The 12,567-nt window shown below is 39.8% G+C and overlaps 1 protein-coding gene and 1 pseudogene across 1 annotated transcript in view; both read left to right on the top strand.

The window, feature by feature from the left end:
* Window positions 1-8,483, top strand: part of LOC126015950 (guanylate cyclase soluble subunit beta-2-like) — a 72,673-nt gene extending 64,190 nt beyond the window's left edge. Inside the window, exons 15-18 of the mRNA XM_049778480.1 lie at window positions 5,687-5,777; window positions 5,905-5,992; window positions 6,449-6,625; window positions 8,448-8,483. Of these exons, the coding sequence (XP_049634437.1) occupies window positions 5,687-5,777; window positions 5,905-5,992; window positions 6,449-6,625; window positions 8,448-8,483 (392 nt within the window). The remainder of the gene's footprint in view (window positions 1-5,686; window positions 5,778-5,904; window positions 5,993-6,448; window positions 6,626-8,447) is intronic.
* Window positions 8,484-10,388: 1,905 nt separating this feature from the next.
* Window positions 10,389-11,195, top strand: LOC126016275 (keratinocyte-associated transmembrane protein 2-like; annotated as a pseudogene).
* The last annotated feature ends 1,372 nt before the right edge of the window (window positions 11,196-12,567 follow it).

Genomic DNA, 12,567 nt, shown 5'->3' with positions numbered 1-12,567 from the left:
GAAATAATTAAGTTTCCCAATAGCATAAAATTGCTATACATGATTCAGTCCTCTGTGTTTGTGTATTTGTATGTGTATATAGTAGCGAATGATGGTGTTAGTGATAGTTGTGATATGCTGTGGTCCTAAATGAACTTATAATTAATGGCATTACACTTAGTCAACTGTACATTGGCCAAAACCATAAAACATCAATCATATTTTAGTTTTATGAACACTAATTCCTTATCATAATAGCTTTACTCATGCAATATCTAAATATTATAGATAAATTTCATATGAATTCTCACCCAACACTGTCCCTCTCACATGGTTCTAAATGTCCCAGGAATTCTCACTTCTTTTATCTATGATCCTCTCTCAGTGATTTTTTTTTCTCAACCTGGGCCTGAGAATGTAGATCGTTCTATTAGTTAAAATTTTTCCACATGTATGTCAACTCTTATGTTCATTAATGACCATCACATTAGCAAGTTGAGCTTGTCTCCATCTAATTGCTTGTGTTGAGAACTAACTACATTGTTTTTTGCCTATTAAAACAAAGGTTCAGGAAGAAGTCTGAGGTGCTTCCAGCTCCTAATAGCAAAAAAGTCATTCTTTATTTTGGGAATAAAAGGTTGAAGACAGAAGCTCGTTCATTATTTTGAGAATAAAAGGTTGAAGACAGAAGCCCTGTTTGTATTTCCTGCTTTTCAGAACATTTAACTTAGATGAGCCTTAAATTTAATATGGTAACCTCTCTGCATCTGAATGCCCCTGGAGCAATGATGAGTGTAACACAAAGAAATAGGAAGGACTGATAATTTTCACATTTCTCCCATCCAACTGCAACTGCAGGGATAGCAGAAGGAAGTGGAGACCTTGTCGTTCATTACACTTACTTGTATTTCCCTACTGGGTTTTGCTTCCTCCCTGATTTGTTATGGTTCACTCTCCTGGGGAAGACCTTTCCTAGTCACTTCTTTCTGAACTTCTTCCCTTGTGAAGAATTGGCATCTTGGAGCTAGCTCAGAGAGCTTGGAGCCTTGAATGCAGAAGCCATGAGTTCAATCTCCAGTACTGCAACCTCCTCCACCTAGCATTCTGAACCCAGAACCAATGGGTGTGGCCCTGATGGCTCCCATCACATATTACTGTGTGTGGTGTCCAGACCCCCAAAGGTTGCTCGAAAAGCTCCCTGCCCAAAATAATTGGCACTCTAAAGTTTGAAATGTAGAGGAAAGAAGGTGGATATTGTGCTCACTGATATTTAGAAACCATTTGATTTAACGATATTGACCATCATAGAAGGTAGGGTTCCCTACTTCCTATTTTCCCACTTTGGGGGTTCAGCAATGTTACAAACAGCAGTGACAGTGCTTGGCTAAATCCCAACAAGCTCAGAATTCAGGGTCAAGGAACAGAGTAGATAGGACAGAGATAAGGCATTGACCTTGCATACAAATGACCCTGGTTTGATTCCCGATACTCTCTACAGTTCCCTGAACTCTGCCAGAGTGATCTCTGAGTACAGAGCCAGATTAAGCCCAGATTAAGCCCAATGGGTGTGGCTCAAAGCAAAAGAACTCAAAATCAGTACAGAGAAGACATGCCCAGGCAAGTGAAGCACAAGTGACACAGCAGCGTGCAGGGTATCTGCTCAGGTCAGCAGGGAGCCGTCAGTGCTCCCACCGTGTTCCCCTTAGTCTTGACTAGGAGAGACCTCCTGACCACAGATACTAGTCTGAGAGTTAATCTATTGGTTCATTTACTCCCACATCTTGTTTCAGCTCCTGATGGATCAGCAGCAGCCATGGGGAATGCAGAGACTGACAAGGGAGAGGCTGAGGAACCTGGACCGTGGCCTTGCACTCAGACAAAGACAAATCCCTTCCCTCCTGATCCTCTGCCTTCCAACTTCTGTGCTTTGTTGTAATGTTTGAGGTGGGGGCATGGAGGGAGCACCCCTGGCCTTTGCTATATGGTGGCAACTAAAAGCAACTTGAGCTGCAGCTTAAAACTTCTGCTGTTATCTTTTCCTCTGGGTTCTTTGGAGAATAAAAGCCAGGGAACGAAATCCCATCTTGACAAGTTTGGAAAATGTGCTTTTACAGGCTCAGTTCAAAGTCATTCTCTGTGCTTTGAGACTTGGGGTTGGATTTGTTCTAGGGGAGGATACACTTGGCCCTGGGACCACTTTCTGGTTTCCAATAGGAGTCTGTGGCTTTCATCAACTCCTCACCGAAGTTTCACTGAATTGCTGCCTCTGAGCAAAAGACTTAGTGGCCAATTTCAGAGGGCATTCTGACCTCAAAGTTCATCATGTGTAATGTCTTGTTTTAAGTGACAGACAGAGGGAGAGGGTGAGAGGAGGAGAGAAAAGACCCAAACTGAGCAGTTTATAAATCACCCCAGAACACGCAGTGATAGGAAAGGCACTCAGCTAGGGCCATGGAAGAAAATCACTTTCATTCCCAGCCTCGGGAATGATGCAGAGCAAGACATCAGAGTTGCTTTCCCTAGAATTTCCTGAAGTTGAATTTGGGGGAAATGTGAAAATTGCTGGAAGAGCAGAGCTAGGAAAGAGAGGGAAGTCTGCAGCCAGATAAACACTAGGTCCCTGTCAGTGTTTGCTTTCTGAGCAGAGAAAACACCTCCAACTGCTTCAAGTTGGGAGTCTGGAAGCCCCTTCTGCAGTAAACTGTGCTGGAAATGTGTTCAGAGGTCTGAGTTCGTAGGAGAGGGTGGCAGCAAAGTATGGAGCTATACATTAGCACTTAATGATGGGAAAGAAAATGAAAAACACTAGTTTCTATGTGGTTGTAGTGGAGGGTGGGGCTGGAAAGCATGTGATACTAGGGATCAAACTCAGGGCTCTACACATGCCAGACAAGTATGTACTCTATGAGTTAAGTCACATCCCTGGCCTGAGCTATGTTTCTAGAAATTTAGCAGGGTACACAAAATTTGATGATTCACTCTTGCTGTCACCTTTCTTGTCCCAAGAGATATCCCTTAACTTCCAGTGATTCTGAGGACAACTGTCCCAACCAATCCCTGGTGCAGAAAGAAAGTGATGGTGGTGAGAACTAAATTCCTTGCTTATTCATTTTTAACAACAGTTGTGTAACTTGACTAAAAATAGGCAGTTGTGACTGCAAGTTCAGCAGGGCAGAAGGTTAACAGGGAGAAACAGAAAGTGAGCCCATGTTAGAATCATTGACAAGAACAGAGTCAGTGATACAACTTCTTGTCCAGAGAGCTTCTTGCCCAGATGCCACCCAGATGCATTAGCTCCATAAACAGCTGAAGGGACAGTTATCCAACATTCCTCACAGGATTTTTAGGAGTGAGGATTTGGTGACATACAAGCGTACAAAGATGAGCAATGCTTATAAGCAGAGTCACAGCAGACATCAAGCAGCAGCTGGCCTGCATGTCCACTGCACATTACTTTTGGTCCTAGCAGCAACCAGGGTGATGCTATCACACCTAACAAAAAAGGAGACTAAAAGCAAGATCACACTGCAGGCACAGTTCAGAGCTGAGACAGCACACATGTTGATCAAAGTTAGAGCAAGTTCGAAAGGAAGACAGTCATAAATAAAAAGAAATTTCTCCATAAAATATGTAACAAAAACTTAAGGTAGGAGAGTCCAGTAAGAATCCTGCTGGCTCAACCACTGACCAGTTGTAAGTTTGAGGAAATTGATTACCACTGTTTTCTATACCTCAGTTTTGGCAAAATGGGGACAAGCTGAGGTCCTCCTTTTTAGGTGTCATATGCATTACATGAAATATACATCAGACACTAGAAACAATGCTGAGGTTCAGTAAGCACTCTTTAAATCTAATATTTTCATTTTTATTTATTTATTTTTGGGGGGGGGGTCACAATGGTGACACTCAAAGATTACTACTCCTGCCTATGCGCTCAGAAATTGCTCCTGGCTTGGGGGACCATATGGGGAGCTGAGGGATCGAACCACAGTCCGTCCTAGGCTAGCGCAGGCAAGGCAGATGCCTTACCTCCAGCGCCACCAAGTTGGGTCCGTATTTTCATTTTTAAAACGTCCTCTTAAGGGCTGCTTAGATAGTATAGAGGTTGAGATGCTTGTCTTGTCCACAGCAGGCTTGGGGTTCTATAACTGGCACATGACACAACATATGATTCCCCAGCTCTGCTAGGAATAACCCATGAGCACAGAGTCAGAAGTAAGCCCTGAGCATACCTGAGATATGCCCAAACAGAAGTTTGATTAAGTCGTTATTATTTTTTGTTTTGTTTTGTTTTTGGGTCACACTCGGCAGTGCTCAGGGGTTAATACTGGCTCTGCACTCAGAAATCATTTCTGGCAGGTTTGGGAGACCATCTGTGATGCTGGATCAAAACCGGGTGGGCTGTGTGCAAGGCAAACTCCCTCCCACTGTGCTATTGCACTTTCTGCCTCAAGCAGAGGCAAGCGATGATCCAGCTTGCCATTCCCATTACTTTCCCCCAAATTCTTAAGCTTAGTTATGAAGAGGAACCTGACCTAGAACTTTGAACACCTTTAGGTGGCTACACTTCTCCCAGAGCTGAAGAATCAAACAGAGCTTGAATGGAGTGATATCTTTTCTGTCTAAGAGAAAAATGGAATCCCAAGACCTTAGCTAGCAGCTGACAATTTGCTCTACTTTCTTGGCCCAACAGGACATGTCAGTATGATGCCCAGTGATACCCATACTGCCAGGCATAAAAAAGCAGGTGTCCATATCCCAGTTGAAAATGAAAAGGATTTTCTTATAGTGCACATTGTGATAGAAATAAATCATTTCCATCTGTAAATGAATGACTCCACCCTGGATTTGGCAACCTCAGGAGGCTGCAATTTAATTTTGGAGTAAACAATGGTGGAGACAAATTATGAGTGTTCTGGGAAACCCACTCAGCTGACAGCCTGCTTGTGAGTCCCAGGTGCTCCTGAGAATTTTTCTTCCAGAGATTCTTTCATAGGTTTGAGCCCTTAGGAGAATTGGAGTTCAGCTAGGGGTGGAAGGTGAGATATCCCTTTGCAAATGTTGGGCCTTTGCATCCCTCCAATAATGTCAGCCCTATATTCATCTGTCCAAGGTTCATGTGCTGAGAACACTCTGCTAAGGAGGACTTGGAATGAGAAGGCTAAGGCACCTTAAGCTTTAACCTAACACCAGGAGAAGAGCCTCCCCTCACCTACCACCCATGAGGTTCATTTCACCATCAGTAAGAATTTGAAACCCATATTTATCCACTAAACTCCTTGGGAGAATACAAAGTTTAAGCATTGAGGTTTTTCCTGACAACCCTGCTACCTTCCAACCTTGGACACACCAAGCCACTAAGACATGAAACCAAAGCAAAGGACAGAGAGGAAGAGGGCAGGACTGTGTCAGGTGCCTCCAGTCCCCGTATCTCAGTGAATGGTGCTTTCACTTCTGACACTTGAACCTGGGTTTGGAATATCCAGTGGGTTTAGAATATCCAGACCTGGCAGGGCCTTGGGTCTTGGCCTTCCCCCTGGCCCACAACTGGCTCATTCCCAACAGCAGTTTACCCTCCCACAGCCCTCATCTCTCTTTCACCCATTCTTCCTTTCCAACTCTCTTTCACTTAGAGTTGTGTGAGAGAGAAAGAAGGTGAATCGGGTGCTTGGCTGAGAATGAGATCATGCCTCTCCCCTCTCAACAGGCTTGAAGTCTGCTGGTCGAGGTTACTGGAAGCAAGTGAGAAAGCTCGATTTCCGCAGTGAGCCATCTGGCTCCACCAGACTCACGCTGATGTTAATCTGTTAGTTTCTTTCTTGATTCTTTTCTTTTTTTTCCTCTTCTTCTTTTATTGCTTTATTTTTATTTTTAATTAATTTTTTTTAAATCTGTGGTTGTGCCCATGGAACACTTCATTTGCAGCTGTAAACTCAAACCTGGTCCCTTGGAAGGGGAGCCCTCATTTGAGGCACACATTTATTCTGGCATTGTGCCCCTTTCCCAGCCCCTTGTAGGTGTCAGAACATCATTGTTATCACTGGTGGGTTTATGTCGTTGTAATGTCAGGGCTGTACTTTCAAATGGAAATCAGGCAATTATGTTCCACATGAAGAAATCTGACAGATGCAGAGGTTTTACACCACTGGCCGTGTGTCTTGGGGACAAAGGCAGCCCGTGCTCTAGGGGGATGCTTAAATAAATAGGATACGCTTCAAGAGGGCATAGAAGTCTAGGAATAATGAACTGTGTGATGAGAGTTCATAGATCCTATGGCTGTTGAACTACAAAAAGGTGATAATGATATGTCAAGGCAGCACTGAACTCATCCTTTGGAAGGAGTCCTTAGGGAATGGGTCACAAAGTGCATTCAAATAGCTGCTACCCTGCTCTGCAAATCCATTTTGCTGCTTCCAAAGGCAAAACTACAGAGTTTATTTCATTGTGTTTACCTGCTTTCCCTGAATAGGGTGTTCTGAGCCTTAAAAGAAGCTGGGAGCAGCTTGATGTCTTCCCAAGGCTACTGCAGCTTCTTGCTCAGCTGCTCTTGCCACAAAACTATGGTGACATCATCAGCCGAGTGCTCCCTCCGAGCATTGGGTATGCGCCAAGTTCCAGCCTCCTGCTCTCATCTTGTGGGCATGAGGTAGGTGCTATTATTATCTGTATTTTACAGATGGGAGACAGGCACAGATGTAAGTGGAAGAATTTGGTGTCAGATCTGCCTGGATGTGCTTCATTTTATAGTTTTGTCTGAGTGGCACCCTCCTCTGTCACAAGAAGCCTCAAAGATACTTACCTGTTCATGTGCTTTGTTAATAAAAGTCCTCATGCCAGATGCATCTAGTTGAAGTAGCTTAAACAGAGAAGAGCTAAATAAAAGTCAAAACTTATTATGTTCCTCCCACCTTCCTTGTCCCATAAATTATCCAATTTAAGGAAATGGTTCACCTGCAGCCCAAAACATTCGTAATAAGTCACCTTTCAATGTTCCCCAATGTAAGTTTATTTATATTTTGTTTTTTAATTTAGGGGGAAATACTGGAGATCAAATCTAGAGGCTCCTACATGCAAAGCATGTATATTACTACTGAAACCTATTTCCAATCCCAAACTGTTCATAGTATCAAAATATAATTGCCCCAATCTTGTCATTGTGCTCTTCTGCCACTGAAGAACTCAGATGGTTTTAGTCCAGATATTGGGCCTTAGCACTCCCTAAATTTCTTCTGCATGCAGCCTTTTGGACTAAAGCTGAAACCAATTCAAACTGGAAAAATAGGATGCTGGAGCAAGAGTACAATGAGTAGGGCACCTGGTAGATCCTTGCACTTGGTAGACTCAAGTTCAAACCATGGCACCCTATATAGTTGCTAGAGCCTTGGTAGGAGCCTTGCCTGAGCACTGCCAGGTATGGTCTGAAAATTAAAAAAAAAAAAAAAAAGCAGAATCTATTATGCTGAGTGAAATAAGTCAGAGAGAGAGAGAGAGAGAGAAAAACGCAGAATGGTCTCACTCATCTATGGGTTTTAAGAAAAATGAACGACATTCTTGCAATAATAACTTTCAGACACAAAAAAGAGCTGGAAGTTCCAGCTCACCTCAGGAAGCTCACCACAAAGAGTGATGAGTTTAGTTTGAGAAATAACTACATTTTGAACTGTCCTAATATTGAGAATGTATGAGGGAAATGCAGAGCCTGTTTAGAGTACAGGCAGGGGTCGGGTGGGGAGGAGGGAGATTTGGGACATGGGTGATGGGAATGTTGCACTGGTGATGGGTGGTGTTCCTTTTATGACTGAAACCCAAACACAATCATGTATGTAATCAAGGTGTTTAAATAAAAAAAAACCAAACTAATAAAACTTTATATCTTCCAGAAGTCTTTCTGGTAAGGTGCTGGGTCTATACCCAGTGATGTTCTAATTCTGTGCTTAGGTGATGGGGAATCACATATGGTACTGGGTTAGAACAATGGCCATCCATCAAGAAAAGGCAATTACCTTACTCCCTATAATATCTTTTCTTAGAAAAAGTTTTTTTTTTTTTTTTTGGTTTTTCGGGCCACACCCGTTAGATGCTCAGGGGTTACTCCTGGCTACGCGCTCAGAAATTGCCACTGGCTTGGGGGACCATATGGGAAACCGGGGGATTGAACCGTGGTCCTTTCCTTGGCTAGCGCTTGCAAGGCAGACACCTTACCTCTAGCGCCACCTTGCCGGCCCCGAAAAAGTATTTTTTAACTAAGCAAATCACAAAACAAAACAAGTAAAAATAGGAATCTGGAAGAATTTTTTTAGGTCAAAATGTGCCATTTTGAAAGTTCATAGAGCCCCAGAGAATGCATAAAATTTACAAAACCAGAGGTTTCAGGAGACAAAACATTTACTAACTTATTGGGAACTAAAAAAATCACTAAAAAATCAAAAGTACACTTCTGATTATGACTTCTTTTATCTTATCCATAGGTGGGAAAACATTTAAAGAAATCCAAAGTGTTTTAGACCACACTAGTTTTGTATTAACTTAGGAAAATTTAAATTTGTACTATGGAAAAATTAATTCCTTTTATCTCTATTGAACACATAAAACTTGCATATGAGAAATGACTAATAATATTAAATGTATCATCTTGTCCTGAAGATCTTCAATTTCTAGGCCACACCTAGTGAAGCTCAGTGCTTAACTCTGGTTCTGCACTCAGGAATTACTCCTGGAGGTGCTCAGGGACCATATGAAATGCTCAGGATCAAACCCACGCCAGATAGTATAAGGCAAATGCCCTACCTATTATAGTTTATCTCTATCTCCTGGATATCTTAATAAAAAAAAAAACAAAACAGAAAACAACTGTGCTAAGCACAGAAAGAGGCTAAAGTTACAAATTTGTCTCAAATGGCTTGTTCTAAAACACAGAAGCATCATCTCCTGGACCAGGTTATATGAGACAATTGGGTCAGCCAGATACAATAAACTACAAGCACAGCAAGGCCTTCAAAACAATGGAAAAAATTAGAGAGAATTATCCAAGATATCCGGTTACCTTACTACTAGGACTATGTGACACCCCACTGCTTGAGAGCTACTAAACATTCTTTAACTCTGATTGGGCCACAACAGGGCTTGGCAACACCTTATGGAGTGAAAGGGATCCCAGAGCACTGAGTAGTTGAATCTGGTCATCTGAGACTGGGCACTAAAGACTTTCTTAACAGAGTTCTGTATTCTTTCATTATCTTATTAAAACCATATATTCTGTTGACATTTCTCTACTCTTTTCTGTACAAATAGCATTTTATTCTGTTCATGTCACTGAATGTTGTTCAATTGAGACTGCTTACTGTTTCCCCTTACAAATATATATACGTTCCTTCTGGGAGACTCCTTAATATGTTGACTTTTACATCATCCTAACTCTACTTGTTCTAATGGCTGATTCTTCTTTCCAGTCCATCTGAAATTTTGTCTATAAGTCAGCTCAGGTCAGAATCACTACTCAACTTGCAAGTCTGTGTCTTTTTATGGTTAGTTCTCTTTTTCTATACAACTGTCCCTATAACTTCTGGATTACAATGCCAATCAGACATTAGCATATAACAAATTCCCCTAAAGTAATCTGTTTAATGTTTTATTTTAAGTAAGTAGCACATCAAAAATAATTTTAAATTATTTAAATTATTTGAGCCCCACTGACAGAAGCATTTTTTTAAAAACTGGTTAAAGAGGGATTGATTTTATTTTTCTTATCTCATATTAATACATTTACTAAAAATTATTAAAATGCAGCTTACAGATAAATTTCTTGCACTTTCCCAGATTCAACAAGTACTATTTTGATAGCTCAGGATTCCCAAGTTTCAGAAATAATTTACAAAATAAAACCTAAAGTTCCTACTATTTTCTCTGTGATTAACAAATATGAGAAACACAAACATCCATCAATTCTGTTAGTTACTTAAGTATATTAACTTTAATATACTTAGAAATAAATTTCCTTTAAAAACCTTTAATATACTTTAGAAAAGCATTCAAAAACTTTTGATCAACTTCTGACCAGATTTTTTTTGGAGGGCTACCTCTGGCTCAGGGAAAAACGGTTTTCTACCTATTGTATTATTTCTCCAGCCCCTCTGATAGAAACATTTTTTAAAAAACTGGTTAAAGAGGGATTGATTTTGTTTTTCTCATCTTGTATTAATACATTTACTAGAATGTATTATTATATAATCTTCTGATTGTGAATTTTTAAAACTATGATTGGAAAAATCAAATTTGATTTTACCTAGCTCTTCCCAAATAAAAAGAAATAGCTGGCCAACAGAGGTACAAATAGGAACGCAGATGGCTGATGCCACTCTGGAGAGGATGAAGATGGTGGTGGGACTGATGCTTGTCTCACGGGGCTGGGCATGGCGCTCCTGCTGGCATCTACCACTATGGCCAATGTTTTATCAGAGAATAATTCATACAACCAAATGGTCAGAAGTTTCAACCACAAATATGAATGTTTCAACATAGGAAAACCAAACCAAACCTATTTCCCAAGCCAGCCCCACTCTCCATCTCAACGACCAGCACAGAGAAAAGTGGAAGGCCATCCACTGCCCCTCATCCCTCACCCATTGCTGCTCTGTTCCAAGAGGAAGTTGACAATAATGAGGAGCCTAGCATTGAGGATGAGGACTTTCTCACCCTGAATAGTTCCCACAATCTGAACAATGGAGACTATGGCTGGCCCACGAGCCCTAGAGATGATGAGTCCAATGAGGCCTTGGAAGAAAACAGGGGCTACATGGAAATGGACCAGTTAGTGAGGTCCTTTAAGACTCCATCTTCACATGTAGAAGAGAAAGATAACCGTTTCTTTTCTCATCTTACTATTTTTGCTTTTTGTATTGCAATTATTTACATTACCTACCACAATAAAAGAAAGATTTTCCTTCTAGCTCAAGCAGAAAATGGTGTGATAGTCTTTGTTCCAAAAAAGTGGAATATCATCGTTTAAACCAGAATGTTAACAGAGCAATGCCTTCTCTGAAGATTACCAATGATTATATATTTTAAAGCACTGTGATTTGAGTGTGCTTATTATATAATTTTATTTGCTTGACTTTTTTATGTTATTGTACAAATGTTTGCCTGTGCAATTAATTGGTACTTAATGAGAGATGGGTCTCTCTTTATTTTGCCTTGGTGCTTTGGAAATTTAATGTCACAAACAACGAGTATATACTTTTTATCTACATAGAGTTAATGTCAATCACGTTTTCAAAATGTAGAGCTAAACATTAACTGTAATTTTGTATTGTTTTAAATATCTTTATTATACTTATTTTGGAAGTATTAGTAATGCTACTTTTAAAAGATCTCAACTTTTATCTGAATTTTAACGAAACTGGTACCACTGATTCAGTTTCTTTTTATATATCCAAAAACTATTTTTAGTCACATATTTCTTTGTGTTTCCAAACTGTAATATATAGGATGTATAATTTTTTTTATAATCTTTTGCATAAAAGTCACTTTTTTTCTTTTTCTCCCAGGAAAATCACTTTGGTTGTTTTTGGATAATTTAAACCTAATATAAGATAATGATATTACTCAAGCTGACCACAGTATTATAACAATATATTTAAAAAATTTGGAAAAAGAGTCTGAAATTTGCAGTGGACATAGCACACTATTTCATTGTGCATATTGTGATGCCATTTTTGGGTTAAATTGCTGAATTAAATTAGAGGTAGAAATTGAGGCAAAATATCACATAAGTTTACAAATTTAGTAGCAATTAAGTAGCAATTTTATAGCACAGGCTTGTTCCTCCAAAAAGTCAAGCAAGGGCCATAATTAAAAATTATATATGAGATCTGTTCACTTTATTATTTTGTAATTTTGAATAAATCTTAGGGACTGCTGTCATTTAAATAATATTGTATCTTGGATCTTCAAATTGTTTTTGAATGAAGTTGTTTGTATATATAAAGGATATATGTATGCTCTGGTATTCTGACTTTTTTTCCCTCTCCCTTGAACTTTTTTTTAAACAATTGCTAATTATTTCCTGTGTTATTTTAACCCATAAATCATAAATATATGATTTGAATGCTAGTTGAGTAATGAGTGATCTCTCAACATTTTAGAAAGTATGACCCCTAACACACATCAAGCACTCACTTCAGAATATGGTTGACCATTGGACATGGTGTGTATAAAGCTGACAAGCAGCCACCCATTGTTTTCCTTGGGTAGACGATGCACTTTACTGAGAAGGAAGGGGGAAGCCCATGGAAATGCACTTGAACTGTTTTATTGAGAACTTTTTATCATCTCTGAAATTGTATTTTTAATATTTTGAATAAGACTTTAAAATAAATGACAAAGATATCCATGGGGGGAATTAAACAAATTGGGATATAGATCTGCAGAAAGGTTTTTCATTCATCATCCAATAACAGCATAAACTTTTTTATACCTGACTGTGAAAATGTGAACCTGGAAAAATCATGTCACATATTAAAAGAAATAAATAAGACAGTGGATTATATAAAAAACACATGTGGGATTTTTCAGCTTACACTCTTCATGCCC

This window comes from Suncus etruscus, chromosome 8 (genome assembly GCF_024139225.1).
Source record: "Suncus etruscus isolate mSunEtr1 chromosome 8, mSunEtr1.pri.cur, whole genome shotgun sequence".
Lineage (NCBI taxonomy): Eukaryota > Metazoa > Chordata > Mammalia > Eulipotyphla > Soricidae > Suncus > Suncus etruscus.
The sequence above is the reverse complement of the archived record's forward strand: the minus strand, read 5'-3'. Positions and strand labels throughout refer to the sequence as shown.